This window comes from Tauraco erythrolophus, chromosome 3 (assembly GCF_009769465.1).
Source record: "Tauraco erythrolophus isolate bTauEry1 chromosome 3, bTauEry1.pri, whole genome shotgun sequence".
NCBI lineage: Eukaryota > Metazoa > Chordata > Aves > Musophagiformes > Musophagidae > Tauraco > Tauraco erythrolophus.
The window spans coordinates 84,853,609-84,879,418 of NC_141467.1; the positions used below are offsets into that span (position 1 = coordinate 84,853,609).

The window sequence follows — 25,810 nt, forward strand, 5'->3', positions numbered from 1 at the left end:
TTCGTATGTTTTTGCACTGTTTATTAAAAAATACAAAAACAACCAAAAAAAGACATCCACAGACAAGCACCAGGTCCAGGCAGAATAACCAGGTCCAGTTGTTCTTCTCTGGAAAATCATAGCAGCCACCTTCTTCTAAACCAAGCCTCCCTCAGTCATCAAAATGTGGGGTGAACGTTGGAGAGTTTTTGCAGGTTATGCAGCGATAATGAAGAGACTTGGCGTCATCCCTATGTGTTGCTTTCCAGAAGTCTTTCACCTTTTACCTTCAGACTGTGATAGGGGTGCTGCTGAGGGTAGTGTTGTCCTGGTCTGTTCTGCGATCCAACGCTGAAATCCTTTAAAAGTCCAAAGGCCGAATCATCATGGTGGTGGAGCGCAAGGAGTAGCTGGGGCCTTTGAAATAATGCCACTTGATGCCGTTGAGTTTTCCGTGGTTTTGCCCAGCTGTATAGAACATCCCATTGAGATTGGAAGGGCCGCAGGCATCAAACCACCATCCTGAAAACATTAGACAAACAGTCAAACTGCAAGCGCGCTAAGAATTTTTGGTTTATTTTAAAGGTTTAGCTGATTATCAAATTCTGGAGTTCACATCTCTGCAAATCCTCTGAGCAAGTTCACACCTGGCACTTAGGAAACTGACAAAAGTCCATTTAATTTTATTTATTTTAAAAGGGGTTTGTAAACACTTCATTTACATGTCTACAGGTAGCAGAAAATTACTAGTTACCTATCATAGACTAAAAATAGATATTAAAAGTATCTATCTACCAAAGTTAGGCTTAGAAAGTTGCTAACTGCTTTGTCTGTTCCCCTGCCCTGCCTCCTCTTTCCCAGCAAGATGCGGCTTCCTATTCCTTAACCCTTTGAACTCTGTGTGCAGTTGCGTGTATTTAACTCTACTGGAAAGACAGAGCAAGAAATGTTTTGCCCAGATGCTTCTGCAATTAGTTTACTGCACCAGCAGCTGCATTATAAGACTTCTGAAAATTGAGGGGTGACAACGAATCAGAAAAAATCCCAGAATATTGCTTTCTGAGGGTAAACCAGCAATCTGGTTCACAGAATGGCCCTGTGAACAGTTGTGTTGACATAACTGAAGGAGTAGTAAACTGAGAAGTTAAGATAAAAAAGAAGTGTAACAGATCAGGAACTTTTCAACCTGAGTTTTCTGCCAAAGAAAATGCATGTAGAGCCATACCTCCACCTTTGTGAGTGTTCTGTTAATATGCCACTGAAAATAAACCAGAAATATTTATCGAGTACTTGTGAATATTGCTAACAATGAAAGAGGTTTTGCTAACATTTTATGACTGAAGGCAGAAAATTCAGGCTTGCTAGAAGTGTGAGTTTGGTTGCAAACTATGTGCAAAAAACCTCATCTCACCTTTAGACTTCTGCAATGAAGTTATGTATATATATCTTTATCCAATGGATAAAATGAAGTCAGTGGTGAAAGATAGTGTGAATCTTCAGATCTAGTTTAAATTATTGCTTTAAGATTAATTAATCTGTTGATTAATTAATTAATTAATCTTGTCTACATTCCCAAGATCTTTTCTTGTTAAGGTGAGTTTTAGATTGCCACAGGAGTTAAGAGTTTTAAGGAACACTCCAAATAACATGAAACTTGGCAACATCGATATTTCAGAACACAGACTTACAAAGATAAACTAGGTGACATGCTGACTCCATTGAAAATAGTGGGAGTTTTGCTGTATATCTTGATGGGAATAGAATTTTCTCTCCAACATCTTACAGAGTATCTATGTAATGTAACGGAAAGATGCTTAGTTCATATTGAGGAAGGCTGAGTGAATCCCCAGACTGCAAAGAGCTAACATTCCTAATGTCAGAAATATATTAATCTCAATGGCTAGGAGCAATATTTGTCTGAAAGATTTCTGCAGGGTTTTTTTCCTAGTAACTCCTATAGACTTTGTGACTCTTTAACACAGATCTTCTGAATCTTTCCATGTAATATGGTTGTACCAAACATTTGCCTTTGCTTATGAAGGCAAATAAGATCATAAAGATCAGGTGGTGGTTTTTCTTTTGGTGGTTAAACATAACTTTATTTTAAAAAGTTATTTCAGCATACACATCACAGCATTTAAATCTTCCCAGGACCCCCTGCAAACCTTTTTCAGGCACCACTGGTAGTGGTTAACTGATTGTCTAGCTAGTGGCTACTGAATTCTGCAGGTGTCACTGTGGACTGAAGTGCAGAATTTTAAGTTTTCAGTGTGATTCCCACTCTGACTTCTGGAAATGGAATTAAACAGTGATAATCTCCTTTTAGACAATGTGCATTGCCCTAGTGAATCCTCCAATTTCATCATATTCAGTGGTTAGCCTTTTATCTACCTATAATGAATGCGTTGTATGAAGGTATTTTAAACTATGGCTTACTACTACTGATACCATATTGACCATGATTAGCCTTCAGATCCAGTGCTTACACTGTCCTTTGTATTCAGATCCATGTAATTTATGTTTCTAGTCTTGTAATTTCTTAGATTTTGAGTAATACTTCATGGGCTTTTTCAGAAGTAACACTTCATAACGAAATCTTGAGGGAACAATTTATGCCAGATAGTTCTGGCAAACTTCTATTTTGATATAATTGCCCTCCCTTTGATTACAACATTATACCTAAGGGGAAAATAACCAAAGAAAGAGAAAGCGGTACAGCTCATGTTTTACTGTAACCAGAGTGTAATCTTGAAGAAACTTAAGACAAAGTTAAACAGAGAAAATCTAATCCTCGATTTTCAAAGCTGGAACACAGATGCAGCTGGGTTCTGTTTATGGTGTTGGGAAGACATTGAAGACTTGAAGACATGGCAAGCTATGCTAGTTACCATTTCATCTTAAAGGAACAGGAATAGATGGCCAGTAAATGGCTTTTTTGGAGAGGTTTTCAGTGATTCCCTACAAAATCTATGTTAAAAATGCAATAAGTCAAAGAAACACAACATTTTATAAACCTTTTGTGAGGACCTGCTCAAATGTCTCATTATAGATTTCTTCTAAATAAATACTTCTTTCAAAATGTGTCTTAATGAGAATCTTTTTTTTTCCTACTATATTGTTATTGTTAGTGAGACTATGAATTTTTAAAAAGATGTTTCCTAATAATACATTAAAATGTTGGGTTTAATTTTTCCCTGTTTTTCTTAAGTGGTTTGTTGGTTTTTTTTTTCTCCCCATATGGTTATTGCTCTCCATCCTCCCTGCAGCCCTCTAAATGCTTTCTTCCCCATAGGGCCTCAGTTTATCACAAAACTTCCTACTGCATGTCTCAACACCAAAATCCATGTCTTTGAATGGATGCAAATATTATTTCAGATGGCTTCTATATTGAGGGAAGGAGGAATGGAAACAGTGACTTTCTTGGTAGTTGTGAGGAAGTGGAGGAATGTAAAATAGAGGTTCCTGAAAGAGATATCTGCAGCATTGCCAGTGCAGAAAACATCAAAAAAAGCAGTGAGACAGTCTGACCTAAGAAAAGATTCCCAGTAGCTAGATGTTGGCTTATTCCCTAGAGTTCACAGAATTTTCCTCCCATGAAGAATCTTGTTTATTTTTAACCAAAAAGTAATGGCTTTCCCAAATAAGTTTCAAGTCTTTTCTTAATAGCAGTAAGATTTTAATCTCAGAGATAACTTTTGGCAATGATTTCCATGGGCTATTTGAGTTGTGCACGAGAATCATAAAGGGCATTATGAGAAATAATACTAGAAGCAAGATTTTATAGTGATTAATGAAGTGGTAAAGAGGAGGCTTTCACGATAAGGTTAAGAGAGCTATTATTCAGAAACACAGGTAGTTTCTTCAAGTTGCTATGATCACGAAGTCACTAATTGCTTATTTGAGCTGAGGGCAGTTCAGTCTTTTGAGGTTAGCCCATCTCTAATAATTTGTATAGTACGAGCAGCATTACCATCTCTGCAATAAAAATCCTTAGATCATAAAGTATATTGTCCCAACAAAAAATAATTTTGATAATACATTGATAAATTGTTTGAAAGTTCAGCTATACAAATAAACATGAATCCCTAATGCAGACAAAAGCTCATACTTTGTGTACTCTTATGCTTTGGTCTTTAATGAGTGTTGTCGTTACTTCTGGGAAATTGTTAAATTTCATGTCAGCTCTTTTCATCGAATAAATGTATTTTGAATGTTTCAGTCTACTTCAGTCATTTATCATCAGATAGTTCGGCTACACAGACCTGCCTGTACTATATCTTTGGCCAAATATGAGTGGATATTGAGATAATTTCTACAAATTCTTGCAAAAAAATACCTAATAATGGAGCATTGCTCAAATGAGTAACGATATTATAAGAAAAAAATCACGACCATCTTTTGTAATGGTTTTCTGAAGTCACAAGTACAATTTTTATATGAGAAAATCTTCTTCTAAAGCAACATAAAAAAAGCTTTTGTGTGCCAATGCTAATAGCTTTCCTTTTTTTGGCTTGATGTATAAATTGTAATTAAGCATTTACGTATGTTTGTAAAATTCTTTGTTATTAACCTAGTGCACTGTCTATCTAGTGCATTGGGAACTTGCTAATGATCACTCAAGTCTGATGAGAGGTTCTTAGCTGCCTTTTACATATTAAAAGAACATGTGTCTAAATCCTGCACATTTGATGGCAGACTCTTTCTTCACACATCTGCTCTCCCTCCTGAGTACACTGAATGCCTCCAAGTGCAGTAAGATCAATACAATCCATTCAATAAGATCAAAAGTACGTTTGAATGGTACATTCGTATGGGTTTATGGGATAAATGAATCCCATGAAAAGCCAGCATTTATCTCTAGCCTTCTGGGTTTGTCCATAAAATTTAGTGCATTTGGCAACAAAGCCAGTAAGAACAATTTTTAATGAAAAAATATCGAAATAGTCTTCATTTTTGAAAAGATATAACAATTTATTTTAGGAAAGATTTCAGTTTCTGACATTCTGTACTTTAGAGAAATTAGAAGGTAATAAGTCTCTGTTTGACTTCGCATTGTTTAATTGTCATCTAGAAGACTGGGTGCAGTTTTGGATGACACCTAAAGCTATATGGGGCTCCACTGGATGGTGTCCAAAAGAGTGAATGTAAGAGGAAAGATTTAGGGTTGTTTAGTCCAGAATTCAAAAGACAGATTGCCAACAATCTCAAATAAAAAAAAAAAGCTGCTGGAAAATAACATCTTTTCAAAGGAATGCAAAGGAAAATTTCTTTCCAGTGATGGAGGATGGGACAAGATGGAACACACTTAAATTATCATAGAATTTGTTTGGTCCACAAGTAAATATTTCTTATATTAAGAGGAGCAAAAATTAGTAACAAATTATATTATGAAAATGAATCTCTATCACTGCAAATCTTGAAGATGAACAGAAAGACGGAAATGAATAAGTAGAGAAGAGTCTGTCTTAGAAAAGGACTAAATGACCTCTGGAAATAATTTTCAGGCCTATGTTCTTTTATTCATTAGAGTACTGGATTGACCAGACTATCACTTAGGAATTGATACTTGACATTCTGAAGGTTAAATTAGAATTTAGCTGTCAGGATATGTCAACTGGATAACACAATCCTTTTTATAAGGACCTTTTTATGAGGTAAAAATAATGTGAAACTTGTAGAGTGGTGACCGTGTTCTGATTTCTAAATATATCAACAGAATAATTTTTACGTTAGTCACTTCTAGATGTTCTCCTACTACTTTATTACTATCGTTCGTACTTAACCCTGATAAACACAGCAGTATAGTAATGATTTTGTTAAAAGTAGTCTTATATCTAATGAAATATTTGTAATATTACTAGCATAAATCAAATAATATTTCAATCATTTCTTATCTGCATGGAGGTTACATTTCTCTATCAAAATGTTAGGCAATATAATTGACACTTTATGAATGGTGTTTTATAAGTAACTTCTTTCTGAAAGCAACAGTATGCATAAAACCTAAAAATCGATGCTTTCTTATGTAAGTAGATGTATATCCTGGGGTTCAACCTGGATACTTGTAAGTGTGCTGAGGCTTCTACTTTCAAAGTTTTTGTTTCAAACAAAATATGAGAGAAACTGTGGCCTTTTCTAACTGGATAACGTAAGGGCAGATTTCTATATTCAGTCAAGTGATTCCCTCCAAGTCATGACAAGAATCCTTCATAGCATTCTTGCCAGGGATTCATAAAATTTACCACTTGGAGAAAAAAAGCAGTGAAACAGCAGGCAACAAGTGCACCACTGTTTGGGATTGTCACTGAGCGGTCTCTGACTTAATAGATGACAAATCCATTGAGGATTACTAAACGTGTGGGAAATGTCTCTGATTCAGGAAGCCCCTGAGATGTAAAAGATACTGGGAAAATACTCAGGAGAAGTATAATTTATTTGCATTGTTCTTATGCCCATACCAAGACTTCGGCTGCTGACTGCTGTCAGAGACAGGAGGCTGTGGCTGGATGGACCTCTGCTTCCAGTAAAATAAAAAAAGTTAGTTCAATAGTTCTGTGATCTTTCAATACTAGCCAAACATCCAGAGAAATCTCCCTGTCACCTTGTCAAACTATTTCGGGGATCAGAAGTTTAGCAATGTTCTCACTTATCACCTGAAGCAAGGTAAATGGCTGTGTGAACATCTCAGACTGCAGCCAATGCAAGACAAAGCAATTCAACTTAAGGCTCTTTCACTGTGGGCCAAGTTACCATAAGTCACTTTCCAGTGTCTGAAAACAATAGCACAAATAATTCCTGGGGCTCAGTAGACAGGTGGTATCCTGGTGGGATGCTCCAACTTGGCCTTGTGCCCACAAATCTGATAGAGACATTAAGTGCTTTTCTATTGGAAATCTATCTGAAGTGCCTTGGACATCTACTCAGTGCTTCATTCTTGTGACAGTTTGTTACATTTTAAGTGCTGTTTCTTGCAAAAAGTTGTGTATGTAGCTCAGTGGAGCACTCTTCAGAATAATGCTTGAAGTTACATGGGGATATAGCTTTTGTCCAGTTTACTGGCCTAAGATATTGCACCAGTTCTTAACAGGCATTTTAATGATATAATTACTTTTTAAAATATTTTGACAAATATTAATTTCAAATCAAGAAATTACTTGAATAAATATGCTTTGTCTCTCTACCTTCAAACCAAGCATGTTTAAATTTTCCAAGGCACAAAAAAGCAGCTAAAACATTTAACTACCATGTAAATTTCACAGGGGCTAAGAATCCAGCTCATACATGTACTTTTGAAGCCATTCCCTTAAATTCATGTAAGATAGAGCCAAGTAGGATAGCATGGCTCTTGAAAGGACAAGAAACACACAGAGACAAAACTTTGTTGATGCTACTGTATTTTTCTCCCAGTATTTAACTTCTTATTCTGGGGAAGAGGGATGAGAGAAAGAAGGAGAAATAATATTAGTTTTGATATAGACCAAATAAAACTGACAACTAGTGAGATCACAGAGAGAAATGTATGTTTTCCTTACATTTTTATTTTCAGCCTTGACTATAACCATATCACCGTCTTCAGCTTCATCTTATCTCAGTCTTTATTCCTGACATAAATATATTCAGTTCACCTCATAGAGATAACAGGCTCACCCAAACTGTCAAGATAGCTAGAAACCTGCCTGTAGATTTCATATCATTCATCATTAAAGACTTCTCTGTGATGTTGCCAAAACTAACAGTCTGATATCTCTTTGAAAAAAAATAGGTTTTCTAAAACCTGTTATCATTGCTGCTTTTCTTAATTAGTCTTGTCTGTGGCACAAAACTGAAATCTACTCATTAAAAAAATGTTTTGGTATTTAATTCAATTTCTCATATTTTTCAAGGAATGAGAAAGTCATTTCAAGGAGCGAAGCATAGCAGAACATTTGGGGACAACTCCAGAATGATTAGTGTCTTTCTCTTCTTGAAGAACTACAAATTACTCAGTGCTGTACAGCCTGTCTCCGAAAGACTAGTATTCAGAGTCTGCTCCAAAAGACTGCACTCATCTGTCTCCAAAGCCTAGCTGCACCTCCTTTTATTCTGCAGTGATTTGTTCTATATGTGGTTTCCTCAGCCTTTGGTAATTCTCCCCCTTCCTCTTTATTCATTTGCTACCAGTATATTCCAATATGTAGTTTTCCTGTTGATTTACAGGACGCTGCAGCAAAATATATGTGAACTTTGTGGAATGGTTGTTCAGCAGCAGGCTGACCTTAGCGGGGCATTGACCTGCCACAGAAGTCAGGGCAGAAAAACAAACAAAACCCTCAGCTCCCAGAATCAGCTGTCTCAGAGCAGAGGTATTTCCAGGCAGCTCAGATACATGAATGAGTCTGCACTTAGCACAGACATGACTCACATTTCGGAGCTTCTCACTAAACTCTGGCTTGCCCTGGAAGTAAGACACTTTAATTTAGCATGGCCTCTAAAGGGAAAGGTCAATAGTTTTAAGTAAAATAAACTATCGACTTCTTATCCATTATCTGTCTCCAGAACTACCTGGTTAGCTTCTTTCTTTATAGAAATGGAAAGGTAGTGATCACCTGGTAGTGACAGGTCTGATCACCTGTCTATTGGAAGAAGTTTCTCATGCTGACTTTTAATAAGATATCACTAGAGGAAGTTAGGAAAGTTTGAAAAATCCGCTCCTTAAAGACTTTCGCAACAGAGTCATTTCCAATCCACAAAAGAGAATGAGGAGCTAGGTTGTGCTATCAATATAAACTCCCAGTGATGGGAACTCATCTTCTGTTACCAGATGATAGCTTTACAGGCTCATATATGCCAGAATGTGGCCTGAGCTGGATTCAGTCAGAGTGCCAGTAACCACAAATAATATCAGTTTAACAGTCTGATCCAAAATACTGAATAATTTATATGCTATAGGATTTTTTCCAGGAAAGTTAGAAATCACTGAGGGAGAATCTCCAAAGAAGATCGGATGTGAAGATAAGGGCCTTTCTTGGTCATACAGTCAATAAACCAAAGAATGCCAATTTAAGCTTTATGCTTTAATATGATGTCCCAGAGATAAACATGAGTGTGCCCATATAGGGACTAGGAATAAGTATCATTTGCCACAGAAAATTCTCACTGCTGTGCAGAGCTTTAGGTGTCTGTATGGAGAGGTAATCTCAGATATTCCTCCTCTGCATTGGAGGGAGCAAACATCAGTCACATACACTCTACTTTCTGGCAGTCATACTGACTTGGTGCTTTAAACTGTACCAATATAACTTCTCTGCACTATCCCCCGCCTCAACTCTTCTTTTTTTTCTTCTGCAGTTCAACTCAGCTCACTAAGGATACTGTTTTAAATCTTCCAGAACAGCTATGCACCACAATTTGAACAGAGGGTTGAAGATCTAGTCTTTGACAGATGAGTGGATTAACCATCACATTAACTATGCCTATATGTCATCCCTGGAAGCATTCAAGGCCAGCCTGGATGAGGCTTTGAGGAACCTGATGTAGTGGAAGGTGTCTGCTCATGGCAGGGGGATTGGAACTAGATGATCTTTAAGGTCTCTGCCAAATCAAACCATTTTATGCCTGACTAATTTAGTGGCCTTTTGTGATGAGGTTACAGCATTGATGGATAGGGGAAGAGCAACTGACATCGTCTACCTGGACTTATCCAAAGCATTTGATACTGTCCCACATGACATCCTTGTCTCTAAACTGGAAAGACATGGTTTTGATGGATGGACCACTCAGTGGATAAGGAACTGGCTGGATGGTCGCACTCAAAGAGTTGTGGTCAATAGTTCAATGTCCAACTGGAGGTCAGTGAAGAGTGGTGTTCCTCAGGAGTCAGTACTGAGGTCAGTGTTATTTAACATCTTTGTTGGAGACATGGACAGTGGGATTGAGTGCACCCTCAGCAAGTTTGCAGATGACACCAAGTTGTGTGGTGTTGTGGACACGCTGGAGGGAAGGGATGCCATCCAGAGGGACCTTGACAGGCTGGAGAGGTGGGCCTGTGAGAACCTCATGAAGTTCAACAAGGCCAAGTGCAAGGTCCTGCACGTGGGTCGGGGCAATCCCAAGCACAAGTACAGGCTGGGCAGAGAATGGATTGAGAGCAGCCCTGAGGAAAAGGACTTGGGAGTGCTGGTGGATGAGAAGCTCAACATGAGCCAGCAATGTGCGCTGACAGCCCAGAAAGCAAATCGTATCCTGGGCTGTATCCAAAGAAGTGTGGCCATTAGGTCGAGGGAAGTGATTCTGCCCCTCTACTCTGCTCTCGTGAGACCCCACCTAGAATACTGCGTGCAGCTCTGGAGTCCCCAACACAAGAAGGACATGGAGCTGCTGGAGTGAGTCTAGAGGAGGGTCACAAAGACGACCTGAGGGCTGGAACACCTCTGCTATGAAGACATGCTGAGAGAGTTGGGGCTGTTCAGCCTGGAGAAGAGAAGGCTCCAGGGTGATCTTATAGCAGCCTTCCAGTGCTTAAAGGAAGCCCACAGGAAAGCTGGGGAGGGACTTTTTACAAGGGCGTGTAGTGATAGGACAAGGGGCAATGGCTTTAAACTGAAAGAGGGTTGATTCAGATTAGATATAAGGAAGAAATTTTTCACTCAGAGGGTGATGAAGCACTGGAACAGGATGCCCAGAGAAGTCGTAGATGCCCCATCCCTGGAATTGTTCAAGGCCAGGTTGGATGAGGCTTTGAGCAACCTGGTGTAGTGGAGGGTTTCCCTGCCCATGGCAGGGGGGTTGGAACTTGACGATCTTTGAGGTCCCTTCCAACTCTAACCATTCTATGATTCTATGACTATATATATATGCCTTATGCTTGTATAAGATGGAAAGCTGAAACTTTGCAATTATTTCAATAACAGAATCACACCTCTAAGTGAAATAGACCATATGCTGTTAAGTCCAGATTCTGATTGTTTTTAAACTTTATCTTCTATTATCTATTTCCTTACTTTTTTTCTCTTCTTTTTCCAGCAGATTCTCCCACTTCTCTCAAAGTTCTTTCCCTCTGCTTCATTTCTTAGCTTTTGCTCTCTTTGCCTTTCTTGCCTCAACAGTAACACTTACTTATACTTTCCCACTTCACATTGTTGCAATAGCCTTAGTGCAGAAGTATACTGACTGCATCTCTGAATAATTCCTTCTCTGCTGGTAGGAGTGCTGAGGTATTAGTACTACCAAAATATATATACAGAAACGAGTGGGAGTAATAGTAATGAAAGGAATTTTCACACAGTACTTACACATCCATGAATGCATCTTCATCCATGGTTGCTTTAGGAAAACAGGGTAGATTCCTATGGCTGTACTACATATTTTCAAAGTTGTTGTACTCACCTCCAGTCAACATGAGAGCACATTTACACATGCAGTTGTCATTGTCAGCATCTTTTGTACTGAATTCAGCACCATGTAAGATCAGGCTACTCTGTTTTCCAGCTGTTCCACTGTGACCCTTTAGATAAAGTCTGAAACAGCAAGAGAAAGCAATCATTGTCACCAAAAAGAAAAATAAAAAATCCAAATATCTTTCCACATCAGGTTTGCCTTGCATGAAATGCACACGGAAAATTCAGAAATGTCTTGTGTTTTGGCTCAATTTCTTTGCTGTTTCAGGTGCAAAATGGAGACATCAGGTTTTTTCAGTGTATCTGTAGTAGCACAATGTCCCTGCCCAGAGCAGAGCTAAGCACAAGAAATCTGCACCAGAAAGTGCAACAAAGTAAAGGAAGTGAGACAGAAAAGAGAATGAGGAGAGGTGCCCAGAGATCTGGGATATATTGTCAGAATAATTGAGTAATTGAGTAGCTGGTCTCTTTACTGTGGCACAGAAACAGCACTCCCTTTTAACAGCAGCCACATTATTAATCTCTGGGCTCGAAAGAGGATTTCAGCAGTTTCAGAATTTTTAATTCCACCAGTTACAGCACAAGCCAGCAACCCAGTTCTGCCAAAGCTGTCTCTGAGTGATGAATGGAGAATAACCTAGAGTTCAAGCCACAAAAGTCTTCATGATTTGCAGTGCTAAATATCTCTTTTCTTAAGGAGTCTTGTCAACTAGTTGAAACCACAACCATGAGCTAGAAGCCTAACTAAGCCCAGATCCAGCAAGTAACAGCATTTATGGTGCTCAGTGCTATAATGTCCAAAGACAAGAGTTCCAGCTGCAAGAATGCTGAATGAAGTACTTCCCAGCAAGGAAACACTGGGGACCTGGGCTCGTCTGACTTGAGTTCACAATTGCAGGGACATGCACAAGATAATGTTGAAGAGATAAGAGATAAGAAAGAGGAGAGGAGAGGAGAGGAGAGGAGGAGGAGAGGAGAGGAGAGGAGAGGAGAGGAGAGGAGAGGAGAGGAGAGGAGAGGAGAGGAGAGAGAGAAGAGAAGAGAAGAGAAGAGAAGAGAAGAGAGAGAGGAAGAGAAGAGAAGAGAAGAGAAGAGAAGAGAAGAGAAGAGAAGAGAAGAGAAGAGAAGAGAAGAGAAGAGAAGAGAAGAGAAGAGAAGAGAAGAGAAGAGAAGAGAAGAGAAGAGAAGAGAAGAGAAGAGAAGAGAAGAGAAGAGGTTGCATACAGTGGTTTCCCTTGCCTCTGCTTAAGCATCTCCATGAGACAGACACCACTGGGAAATGGAGGCTCACAGCAAAAGCTATTTCCTGTACATAGGTACCTACATCGGACATCTGACCAGTGCGTTCTTGTTTTTTTCATAAAATACTGCTGGGAGAGGAAGGTGTCCATCGTCATAATAGCTTCACATACAGAAAGGAGGAGAAAGGATCTCAGTGTCCACTGCAGAAATATGAAGCCATAATCCTTACATCCCAGGAGCAAGTCCTAGCCACTGAAGCAAGAGCGAGGGGAAGGAACATCCCTAACCTGTCTCACTGAGGCTGTACAGGCAGGAATAAATGAGCCACAGGTTTAACTAAGAATATGGTTTGGTATCTAGTGGGATAGATTTCTCCACTGAAGAAGAGGTGTGAAACACCAGTTCTGTTTCTTCTAGGGTTATTGAAGAGGGGCTAGTATATCTTTTAAATACCAAATGTAAAATGCATAAGAAACTATGGGAGCAAAAGCAGGATTTAAATGTGTAAAGCAGTAGAGATGCCTCTTTCTCTCTGGGATTTGTAGCTGGGAGAGCTATCCTAGAAAATGCCTTCCCAACTTCTCCCACAAACACAGTGAACAAGGAGAACAGTTATGAGACATTGATTGTTGTCAATACCTCTTAGATTTTTGTATTTTTATCTAATGACTTTGGATGAATAAAAAAGTAAGCGCCTTTATTAGAGTGTCATTCCTTCATTTGTTTAGGTGGAAGATAGATACTTCATTGCAAAGTGGTCACAGCATCAACAGTAGGAGCAGAGCATGTACCTAACCCTTTCTAGCCTACACAGTAGTAATAGTTAAGCCCTTGGCATTTTTATGAGATGAGGATGAGAGTCTGTCCCATATATTGAGAGAGATTTCAGGTGTGGGCTCTGCTTATGAGAGGGAGGAAAAGGGACACATAGGCACCATGTAGTAGCTTTCCTTTTTTTTTTTTTTTTAATCTTGCATGCATCTGTAGTTCAATATTACATCAAAAAAAAGTCACTCTGATTAAACTTGTCATGGAAACTTATTACAGAAAAGTCTCTTCTAGACATCCCAGTGAGGTTACTTAGCTCTCAAGATGTATAGGCACAGAAACAGCACTTGGGGCTCTAGAGATCTGAGATTCACACTTTCAGACTGACTTAAACTTCAGCTATTTTTCAGCAAAATTCTTTCTATGTGTCCTTTCTCCATCTTTAAAAATGGAGACAATAGATGCTAAGCATGAACATGTTAAAATAAAAATTTATTAACTAAAGAGATCTGTCAGGGCTATCTTTCCAAAGTAGTTAAACTGCCTAGAATCATAGAATCATAGAATCATAGAATGGTTAGGGCTGGAAGGGACCTTCGAAGGTCATCTAGTCCAACCCCCCTGCAAGGAACAGGGATATCTCCAACTAGATCAGGTTGCTCAGGGCCTTGTCCAACCTGGCCTTGAACGTCTCCAGGGATGGAGCATCCACCACCTCTCTGGGCAACCCGTTCCAGTGTTCCACCACTCTCATAGTAAAAAATTTTTTCCTAATATCCAACCTGAACCTTCCTCCCTCTATTTTAAAACCATTACCCCTTGTCCTATCATAACTGGCCCTCCTGAACAGCCTCTCCCCATCTTTCCTGTAGGCCCCCTTGAGGTACTGGAAGACCGCTATAAGGTCACCCCGGAGCCTCCTCTTCTCCAGGCTGAACAGCCCCAACTCTTTCAGCCTGTCCTCATAGGAAAGGTGCTCCAGCCCTCTTATCATCTTCGTGGCCCTCCTCTGGACCCTCTCCAACTGGTCCATGTCCTTCTTATGTTGGGGGCTCCAGAACTGGACGCAGTACTCCAAGTGAGGTCTCACGAGGGCAGAGTAGAGGGGGAGAATCACCTCCCTCGACCTGCTGGCCACACTCCTCTTGATGCAGCCCAGGACGCGGTTGGCCTTCTGGGCCGCAAGAGCACATTGCCGGCTCATATTGAGCTTCTCGTCCACCAGTACTCCCAAGTCCTTCTCCTCAGGGCTGCTCTCGATCCAATCACCACCCAGTCTGTATTTATGCCTGGGATTGCCACGACCCAGATGTAGGACCTTGCATTTGGCCTGGTTAAACTTCATTAGATTTTCACGTTGTGTGTCACCTCATCTGAGCCTGATGGTTAAATACCTTTGGACTTAATCTTTAGAGTAAATTGAGACCAGCACAGAGAAAAACAACTTGGGAGTGCTGGTGGATGAGAAGCTCAGGATGAGCCAGCAATGTGCACTTGCAGGCCAGAGAGCCAACCGAATCCTGGGCTGCATCCAAAGAAGTGTGGCCATTAGGTTGAGAGAGGTGATTCTGCCCCTCTACTCTGCTCTCGTGAGACCCCACCTGGAATACCGCGTTCAGCTCTGGAGTCCCCAACACAAGAAGGACATGGAGCTGCTGGAGTGAGTCTAGAGGAGGGTCACAAAGACGACTTGAGGGCTGGAACACCTCTGCTATGAACATAGGCTGAGAGAGTTGGGGCTGTTCAGCCTGGAGAAGAGAAGGTTCCGGGGTGATCTTATAGCAGCCTTCCAGTACTTAAAGGGAGCCTACAAGAAAGCTGGAGAGGGACTTTTTACAAGGGCATGTAGTGATAAGACAAGGGGCAATGGATTTAAACTGAAAGAGGGTAGATTTACATTAGATATAAAGAAGAAATTTTTCACTCAGAGGGTGATGAAGCACTGGAACAGGATGCCCAGAGAAGTTATGGATGCCTCATCCCTGGAAGTGTTCAGCCCAGGTTGGATGAGGCTTTGAGCAACCTGGTGTAGTGGAGGGTGTCCCAGCTCATTGCAGGAGGATTGGAACTAGATGATCTTTGAGGTCCCTTCCAACCCTAACGATTCTATGATTCTATGATTCTAGTTCAGTGATGGTGACTTCCTAATGAGAAAAAGACACAAATAGATATATAAAAATTCTTGTATTAAATATAAATACCATGGATACTCAAATACTTTTGGATAGTACAAAAATGGGTAAGGCAAAATGTGAGCCTCAGTAAAAGATCATGAAGACTCCCAGAAATTTAACAACGAACAACCTAGGAACAGGAATCCAGGAAGGACACTGCATTATGTTACATCATAGTGGCAATTAGCCCATGATTACCGTGTTACTTTGTCAAAGGATGCTTATTTTAGACAAGATTACTCTAAGATCTGTCTTTACTCATGTTCATTTCTTTGTTCCATACAAATGAAAGGCTGGAATTGATCCCATCTTTGTTCATTGGACTTTTGCCTTGTTTTGCAAGCTGTGCCTAATTTTTTGCAGAACCAAATAAACTTCCCTGAGGTTGTGTTGATAGAAAAATTACGCTGTCACATGATATCTACAATCTGATTTTAAATGGCCATACATCCTCACTATATCAGCAACACTAAAGCTCACAGAAGTCTCATAAAGTCAGTATAAAAAGCAAATGCTGTTTACTTAAATCAGAAAGACAGTGCTAGCCAGATCTTTTTATTAACAATCAACACTATATAACCCACTTAGTTCAATAAAATAAAACATATAATGTAAGAAAGCAATAAAGAAATGAATAATACTTGGTGTGCAGTGTTTTCCCCAAAGAGGTAGGGCATTAGGGTTATTTACAAGCTCATACTCTTGCCCTGGTATTTTATAAATATTCCACTCAGCACAGATTTAGATCTTGCCAGTTATGTTTGACTGTCCCTCAACACCATTTGTCTAGTAGGTCTCCAGTGACTTTAAAAGGATGAAGCTTAGCTTAGCTCTAAACTCTAGTAGGCTTACCATACTGCAGCAGTGTACAGATGAACCATAGGGTGAAATAGTAATTCTCTTTCTTTAGGTCCTTCTCCCTGAATTGGCATTGGCCAACAGTCAGGAAAAAATGATATGGCAAAGTATCAAGTGTCAATCAAAAAACCAAATTGCTCCTGAAGCAGTCAGTTCTTCTGTTTCTGAGCTTCAGTTCACAACATATGGTTCCGAACTAGCTAGGCTTGAGAGAGCAAGTCTGCATAGCAATAGGGCAACTGATGAACCTGTTAGCTCCCAGGCAGTGGTACATATCTTGCCACTTAAATTTAGATAAGTTTTTAATATTCTCAGATTCAGATTTGTATGATGAAACCTTTAAAACCAACTCTTTGTCCTGTCTACCAGGACAAAATTTCCCTCCTTTAGAAATTATGGCTATTCAGGGTAGAGTTCCTCTTGGTTGTTCTTGAAGGAGATAAAAGAAAGGAAGATAAAAATAAAAAGCAAATCATTCCAGTCAAAAGTCAAGGAGCAGTTTCAGGACTACAGCTCCAGTACTCCCACTTGCTTACAGCACGGAAATTTTGAAGATCAAGGACAGCAGTAAGTCTACTTTTTCTGTATATAGTGGAATTAAAGTAGCAATAAATATGTATTAGCAAGTAAATAAGGGTAAGCAGGAGTAAGAGAAATATTGTGTGTGTTATGTAAATTTTATAAGGAGTTCTGATGAAATTTTTATGAAATTCTTAAACATAGCAGCTGATAGCATTCATTTAGAGACTAGCAGGTTTCCCAGTTGATGTACTGAAGAAGAAACAGCGCATCTAAAAAAAAAATTTGCAACTGTTACCTTTTATCTAGAATGAGTGCTAGAAATTCCTTCTACACTTTTGCCATGTGATATTACAGCAATGGCATACACACAGATGGTGAAGAACTCTCTTAAGTATGTTTTGATTTTCACCATTTCTGCTGTGTGACACAACTTGACTATTTGCAGTCCCTTGAAACCAAAGCAAGGTATATTGTGTGGAAAGAATAGTTCTAAGAATATTACATAAACAACTGCAGAGCAGTCTGAAAAGTCATTTCCAATTTACACCAGAAATTTTTCCTTTTGAAGTGATTAGATCAACTGGAATTCTTCTTTCAAATATATACATCTTAGCTGTGTTCACACCATGTTTGATGAGTTTAACAGATGAACCTGGGATAATTCCAAATAAATTAAAAAAACATTTGTAAATTTCTGCAACAGGCAGTTATGAAGATTGCAACACACAGAATGAGATTAAAAATATCTAAAAAAGAAATGCAATCATAAATCCATGTGAAAAAGTTGTGTGCTAAATATTATGAAGTGTAAGAAATGGTTTCTGCTTCAGTGCTTTCATACAGAGCACCTGACCTTAGAATTTTTATTTATTTATTTATTTTTACTAGAGGTAATGAGATCTGTAGGACTCCCAGAATTTAATGTTAGCTAATTCTTTCTCTATTTTTTTTTTCTGTTAGTCATAACAGATCACTCAGTCCTTCTTTTAAAGCAGTCCCTCAATAAAATATTCAGCTTTGTTGGAGAGTAATACATACTTTGTCTGTAAATAGACAAAAAATGTAGTAGCTTACTGCAAAGATTAACAATCATTGTTAAGAGATGTAGAGTACCATCTCAAGTCCCTCAGTGTGCATGGTGTTCAGTATTTTAATGAGTTAAGATAAGATCAAATATAATCATTACCACAGTTCTAAAAATTTGACCACAAACCTCCATGACTGGAATTCATAAACATGAGTAATGGCCTAAGATTCTTAACCATTAAATAGAAACTGGAATCTTGAAATAGGATTTAAAAGATTCAGCATGATGAATGGAAAGGGACACATCAAAGCTTGCCTTTGGGAAATATTGAAAAGGCATGCCTGCAAATTCCCACCTCTCTTTTGTCTCTAAAGACATTTAGAGACATTGTTCTCTAAATGTTCTCTAGAAATGTTCTCTAGACATTTTTGCAGGCTAAAATGTCTCTGTTGCCCACTCATTCCACATGGCTGGCAGGAAGGAATCCCAAATTCTGATCCCTCTTCAAGGGAGAGGTTGTTAATTTTGATGGGCAGAGTCACTGAATAAAATGTATGCATGAGGATCAGAATCCTATAACAAGAATTTCCTGCTCTGAGCCTTTTCCTCATTGGGTTTCCATTTTTTCCTAACTTCAATCGGAGCGGAGGGCACATACATCTCAGCCCTTCTTCTAACCCACTGGTCACCACTTGCACCTGGTGTATGGGTATATGTCTACACAGATAAATGTGGACAAATATAAGCTCACACTGACTGTCATCCATGTTAGACATGTGAAAGACATCTTTGTTTTTAAAACTCATAAGACTACCATTATTTTCTCCTCTAGTTTTGAAATGTCGGAGATTGAGGAAGGATTTAACTTGCATCTTCCATTTGGATCACACTTGCATCTAAATTTTAGATAGCTTCAGTTTGTGAAATGAAACCCTCTGAATTTGGTAGAGTTTTATGAATTGCTGTGTTAGTCAACTAAATTCCATTTGTAATGACATTTAAGTGATTAAGTCCCTTTGTGAACCAAAGCCCACCGGCCTGCAATGATGTAGGAGGACTCGGTAAGAGATTATCCTGAGGTTACTCTTTTCATTTTAGGCATCAATTGCAATAATACTAAGAGAAAAACAACACTGTCAAAAAAAAACACCCCAAAAAACAACCACCCTCAAAAGCAGAGAGTAGGTTTATTTTAAGTTCAGATTTTTTCTAAAAAATGCTTTGACTAATTATTTGGGAATCATAAACCATTTGCTTATCAATGAATAAATCATAACGTCTACCAAAGTAATATTAAATGTTGTTGGCTTTTTCTAAAGTTTCCCAATGTGCCTTTTCCTGAACATATTGCAAAATTGCATAAAGTCTCCCGATAGTAACAGTTATCCCTGAATAGCAAAAGCACCTCTGTAATAAAGGCATCTTCCAAATATTTAATGATAGATAATGTGTTGTGAAGAGGAGACAAAAATCTAAATAATCGCTCTAGAGGAAAACTGCTGTTGCTGAGGTTGAAGCTAAAGTGCCTGCCAAAATCCTGTTAAACATGGAACTAAGTATAATGTGGTAACTATCTGGGAAGCCTAACCCGGGTATCAACTTTTTCATCATTTAATACTCCCATTAAAGCAAAAAGAGAAACATCCTTCTTGCGTAGTAATTTGTAAATTCTGTGGAAAGATCATCTCGTTGGAGATGGAGTATAAGCATCATCTGTGATGATCAGGGAGATCCCTGTGAGTTTGAACTGTTATGGGTTGCAGAGTAGAAGGCATCATAGTCGATGCTTTCGTCCTTCAGATTACACCTAGATTACCTGGGCAGCCATTTGTGTCCTTTTTTTTTTATGTTAGGAAATAAAGCTTCTTCTTAAACATAACATACTTTTTCAGGGAAAAATACTTAATTTAGGTTTTATTAGGACAATACATACTCTCCTGATGAAAACAAACAAAATTAAACCAAACTCCAATATTTCATCATAAATCAAGATTGGTTAACTAACAAGAACTTAACACTAGGTGATGTAAGTAATCATTAGAAGTAAATTAAAAACCACTCTTAAAGAAAGAAAAATACCTTGGAGAAATTGAAAAAACTAGATAGGGTAGAAGATGACAAGTAGAAGTCACTACTACTCTTACAAAGTTTTGAGCTGTTGCTACTCCATTCATCTGAGTTGCAAAAACAGTTCACCACCTTTATTGCTGCCCATTCTTGAAGGATTGATGTAAAATACCAAAGAGGAGAAGAAAGGGAATGTCCTAGCTGGTGACATTCCAGCTGGAGAAAAACAGCAATAATAACTGTAAAACCCTAGCAATACAAAATTTTTCCTAACTTCTAACTTTTTGGACTTCTAACTTTAGTTCAAAACTGAGAAACAATGCATGTGGTAAATTCATTGACTCTTTATTTAAGTTTATTGTATTCCTAGTAGAGTTTGTAACTCTGCAAACAGTAGGCATGATGATTCTGCAAACTGTCAAAAACCTGAATAAAGCAGTAAGCAGCTCTGACAACTTGAACAGATTTTTAATCTGGCTCTTAATATTCTTGAGGGCAGCACATAAATATAATTTCCTCCCACAATTCCTTATGAAAAGTGTAAGACAAGATGACCTCTGTATTTCTCCTCTGCTGCTCTGTAGCAATGACTCACTGCTGTAATTATTAAGTTTGACATTACTGCAACTCCTTGCCCATTCTCCTGTTGAGACAAGTGAAATGTGCCAGTCAACAAAATATTAATCAATATATCTAGAGTAAGAACATATATCTTCCAATTTTGAAGATAAAATAGCAATATAAGATGCAACAATAAATGGAAATTTAAAGTTTTCCTTTAGAATCATTTCAGTACAGCCTGTCTATGGGACAACAAACACTACACGGTACAGAGATCTCTCCCTGTGACTGCACACTCTTAACAGAAAAGCTTGTTTTCTCTCTGAAGAGCTTGTGCTTGAACCACGCACACCTGACAGGTCAAAGGAGAAAAACATGTTTATTCTGGACGCTGAACAAGCAAATATAACCCAGCCATGAATAAGAAACAGAGCTACATGTTACAGCAAACTATAGAATAGTCTAGTGAGCCTTACTGTTCTACTGAATGTAAATTTACACAAATAACAACTTTGCTTTTCCATGATAAATTTTTTTAATAATTGTCTAAAAAGCTGTACTAATTGGGAACAGGTATACTGAGCAGGGATAACTAAAGGACATCCAGATTTACTGTCAGAAAAAATTTTCCTACCATAAGGCAAACGGCCTGTCATACTGTTGTATACAGACAAATGGTGCTTTGTCACAGCTTAAAAAAACTGTTTAAAAATGTGTTTATTCTGGACAGCGAACAAGCAAACATATGTTTCTATTTCTTGAAATACATGCTACAGAAGCTACAGAAACAGTCACTGTGGCAGTGTGAGCTGCTAGGTTTGCAGCTGATGTCAGTGACATAGTGGTGATGGAGAGGAAACGTACGGCAACACTGGTTTTACTGCTAACAGGGACAGAAACAAATTTAAAGGTAACTATCACAATGATGTGTTGAACAGAAATAATTCCCTCTACTCTAATCTCTCACCGAACACAGCACGGAAGAGATACATTAATCTACCATTTTCTGTTAAAACTGTTTTTCAACACACCAAAATAACCTACCTTTTTTTTTTTTTTTTTTTGCAGGGAAGTCTGAAATGAAGCTTTTCAGTTATTAGATTTATTACTTTTTTATTAATGAAAAGGTAAAATCTTCCCACAGAAAAAAAAATTATCGCATTCTTTCACCAGTTATATAAATAGTAAGATTTCCTATTGCTACAAAAACTACCACTTTTGTTGTGATTCGTGGCTGCACAATACGTATTATGTTAATTTAGAAAGTATAGGGACTGTATTAATTTCGAACTTGAAAACTAGAGATGATCAATGTTTCAGACAGACATAAAAACACTGAACACATCCTAAGATGATAATGCGAATTGTTTTGATAGCATTGAAGATGAATGAACTTCTTAAAAAATAAAATACTAAATTAGAACTTATCCGAACATTTCCCCAGGACAGACGCAAAGCCAAGGTTAAAGAAATTTGGTTAACTTAAAAAGTAGCTTAAAATGTAACAATATTTTTCTCTCTACTCAACTACACTTCTTGGGTTTGGCTGAAGACAACAACAGAAATGCCAAAATTGATTCTCAAGGGATTTTTTAGCACAGAAATACAGGGACCTTCCAGAGAAACTCATATTTTAAAAGTTTTGTATAAACAGTCAGATCTTCTGCTGCTTATCTTTACTGAATTGCTGAACCTTGTGATGTTTGTGTATTTTTATTTAAGGATCTGTTTTACAGACATTGAAGCTAGTGGAAAAATTCAGCGAACACCAGTTTAAAATTTTATTTATCTATGAATTGATTATTCCTGTCTGAAAAATACAGTAAAAGAGATCCATACAACTCCAGTAAAATTTAAACTTAAGAATTCTTCCAAAATATATTTGAAGTTCCAAAAGTCTAATAAATATAGTTTGTTGAAATTCATGCAGACATATTGTAACAGTGGATTTCATAAATCTATGCCTTAGTTGTACTAAGGGTGACATTAATTACACACTGTCATCCACATAGGTTGTACATTATTCTAATTAACTGGTTTAGATAAAATAGAAATGGAAAACTTCATGTATCAACATGCTGTTAGTGCTAACTTTTGCTCTGACGACTACTGTAGAGATACTAGCTTCTTGTTACCCTGCAGTGTCATTGAAAAATATCATTCAGAGGCCACAGTAAAATATTTATCACATAGTTTACTTAATTGAAAGTAATTAATCATAAGTAACTGTATAAGTTACAAATATCACAGATAGACTTATGTTAAAAAATTATATAAATCTTACCGGGATACTTTGGTGTTTGGAAGTTAGTGTGTTTAAACTGTATATAATCAATGTGGTTTGGAGGGGGTGCGGTGGTGTTAGGGATTTGATTTGGGCATTTTGTGCCTTTTTTTATTGTTGTTTTTTTTTTTCTTTGTAAAGTGTTTACTGGAATTATGGCTGAAATTAGATATAGTTGTGCTATAACAACATTAAGTACCATTTGAATGTGTCATTTCTTTTCCATTTGAAGAGATGCAAAAGAAAATATAGCCAACTGCATTTGCTTTTTTCCCCAGTATTTGCCTGAAGCTATGATATCAGTAAAACCTATTTAAAGATACCCGTTGTTAGTTCATAAATATCCTTTACAAAATAGAGTTTAAAAGTCCCCAAACCCAAACATTTTCAGAAAAAAAAAGCATTACCTATGCACTCAGTAATTACATATTCTCAGTATTTTCATATTAACTGGGATAACAAACTACTATGCTCATTACAAGAGAATTCAGAGGTTTATTCACATGTAAGCTTTTTCTCATTAGGAAGTCACCGTCACTGAACTGGGTGAGTTTTGTACATGGCTAATTCTTGAAGTTCCATAGATTATGTACGTATTTGGTTTATTTTATTTTTTTTAAATTAACAAACAATATGAGTAACTTTCTAAGCTGAGACAGCTTTTTGTTTTACCTGGATACTGGACCCTCACTGGTTTCTTAATAGTGGAGGTTCAATTAAATGTTTATAGAGCTTAGCAGAAAACTACAGTCCACCTGAAACAGGTTCACTATCCCAAGGATTCCAACTACCTTTCAGAGCAGAAATTAATGTGATATTGTAATTGATATTGGCCCCTTCCTTAATATTAGATTATTTCTCTAAAGTTCCATGGTCATGATAGCATTTCAGGTCATAAATCAGGCAGTGAAACAACTAACCCTTAGACAGGCATATCCTGCAGGAAAAACAGATCAAGTAGTATATAGTACCACAAACTATTCAGTTTGCTATGAGATGATAATCAAAGAAGAGAGGAATATAAAAACAAGAGCAAAACCAAGGACCAGCACTGAGACAATGTCTTTAGAACCCAAAGATTTCGCATAAAACAAAATGAGACCATGCCCTTGAAATAACCTGATCCAAAAATGCCACTGAGGCTGAAATATCTCCTACAAGGAAATAGCTCTTGTGATTCACTTTATGGAAACATTTATACTTCTACATAGTGAAAGCAAAATGCTGTCATTCTGTTCAAGAATCATGCCTGCTTCACACAGTCTTATATTGCTTGAAGGTGTGTGTAATGGCCAAGGCTGTTGGCTAATAAGGCAACGAGAGGCACACTAGCTCACAGAATTCCTGACTTGAAATATGAGTACTGGACTTTCTTTGTTTTTCTCCAATTGAACATTGAATAAGGTGCAACCTCTAATCACCATTAAGAAATTATTTAAATACTGAACTGGACATAACATGTAGATTGAATAACCTTTTCCCCCATGTTTCCACTGGCACAACAGTTAATTGAAATTGTGTAAGGTATCTTTAAAATATCTATGGGATTTTTTTCTCCTTGTGAAGAGCCTCAATGTAAGGAAATGAATCATTATTGATAGAAGTGGAAATAGTCTGCAATTAATTTTTCATCATTTTTTTCATTGTTTATTCTATGCTAGCAGTGCAATCTTCTTTTACAATTGTGCTCTTTCGGGCATTTGCAGATTCTGTTTTTGATTTTTTTCCAATGTTAATGACCTAATGACCCTCTTGAATCATACTACAGCATTGCCATAATGTGGCTGGAATGAAATGAGTTTGCAGCTGCCAACAGACTACAATTTAAAGAAACAACTTAATGAATAACACATTAAAATAAATATTTTGGTTTCTGCGTGAGATTTTCAAGATTTATGATGAGATTCGTGTCAAGAGATGTGTGCTTCCCACTGGATGAATCTCGGAGGAAAATGCAGGGATGTTTTGGAGAGAGATTATTTTCAAAGTAAAATGTTAATCAGGATTTGCATTCACTTACCTATGTTTGAACCTCTTCAGTCCTGATGAATAAGCAAGTTCACAGTTTATTAATTTCTACTAATTAGATTAATGGTCTTAAGCTGGTGACTGTGTACTCAGACTCATGACATCAGCAAATAGTAAAGGACGTTGAAGAGTCCTTTTGTGGAGATGACAGAAAATGCAATCATTTCCAAATACAGAAACAAGTGAGGTAGTATTAATGACAACGTAATTGTCATGATCTCTTTTGACTATGATCTTTTTTTTTTTTTACATTTTTACGTCATCTTAAAGAGTGTGCAATGGTAATGAAGCAAGAGTGACTTGACCTTCAATGAGAGGTCTGGTGGCCCTGCCTCAGTAAAGTGCTTAAAATAAAATAATTGCCTAAATGCATTGCTGAATGAAGTCCTACGTACACTTCAAAAAAAAAAAAACTTTAAAAATGACAGGAGGGGAAAGAGAAGAAGAAAAAAGTGGGGAAGAAAAAAGAAAGGTTTCTCTTATTCATATGATATCATTTGCACCAGCAATATGACAATTAGTTTTTTGATTAAAGGTTTATGGTATTGAAAACAGGATGTAGATGGAAAATAGGTATATACTCAAACATGTCCCACCTCCAGCCTGAATAATATGCAGTAGGTCTGGCTTGATCCCTTTAGTCCTTTGTGGCTGTATTGTACAACATGCTATACTTATCCTCTGGCCTTTATCTTGATCGTCATACAAAAATTAGGCTTTCATTATAAGGACAAGTATCTAGGAAAAGGTAACAAATTTTAAAAGTGACTGATACACAGAGAGTTTCTGTGAAATGTTTATAATCGTTTGAAAAATAAATATTGGCTTCGCTGTTTGCTTGGTTTTCCTAATGCAAAATTAAGTTTAAAAAATGCCAAAATGAGTTATGTGGCACTAAGACCTCTGTAGAAAAATATAAACAGAC

The 25,810-nt window shown here is 37.7% G+C and overlaps 1 protein-coding gene across 1 annotated transcript in view; it reads right to left on the reverse strand.

Moving 5' to 3' along the window:
- Positions 1-340: 340 nt before the first annotated feature.
- The window catches only part of ANGPT1 (angiopoietin 1), a 176,352-nt gene continuing 150,882 nt past the window's right edge, over positions 341-25,810 (reverse strand). Inside the window, exons 8-9 of the mRNA XM_086609513.1 lie at positions 11,344-11,474; positions 341-501 (exon numbers count right to left, since the gene is read on the reverse strand). Coding sequence (XP_086465639.1) covers positions 341-501; positions 11,344-11,474 — 292 coding nt within the window. The remainder of the gene's footprint in view (positions 502-11,343; positions 11,475-25,810) is intronic.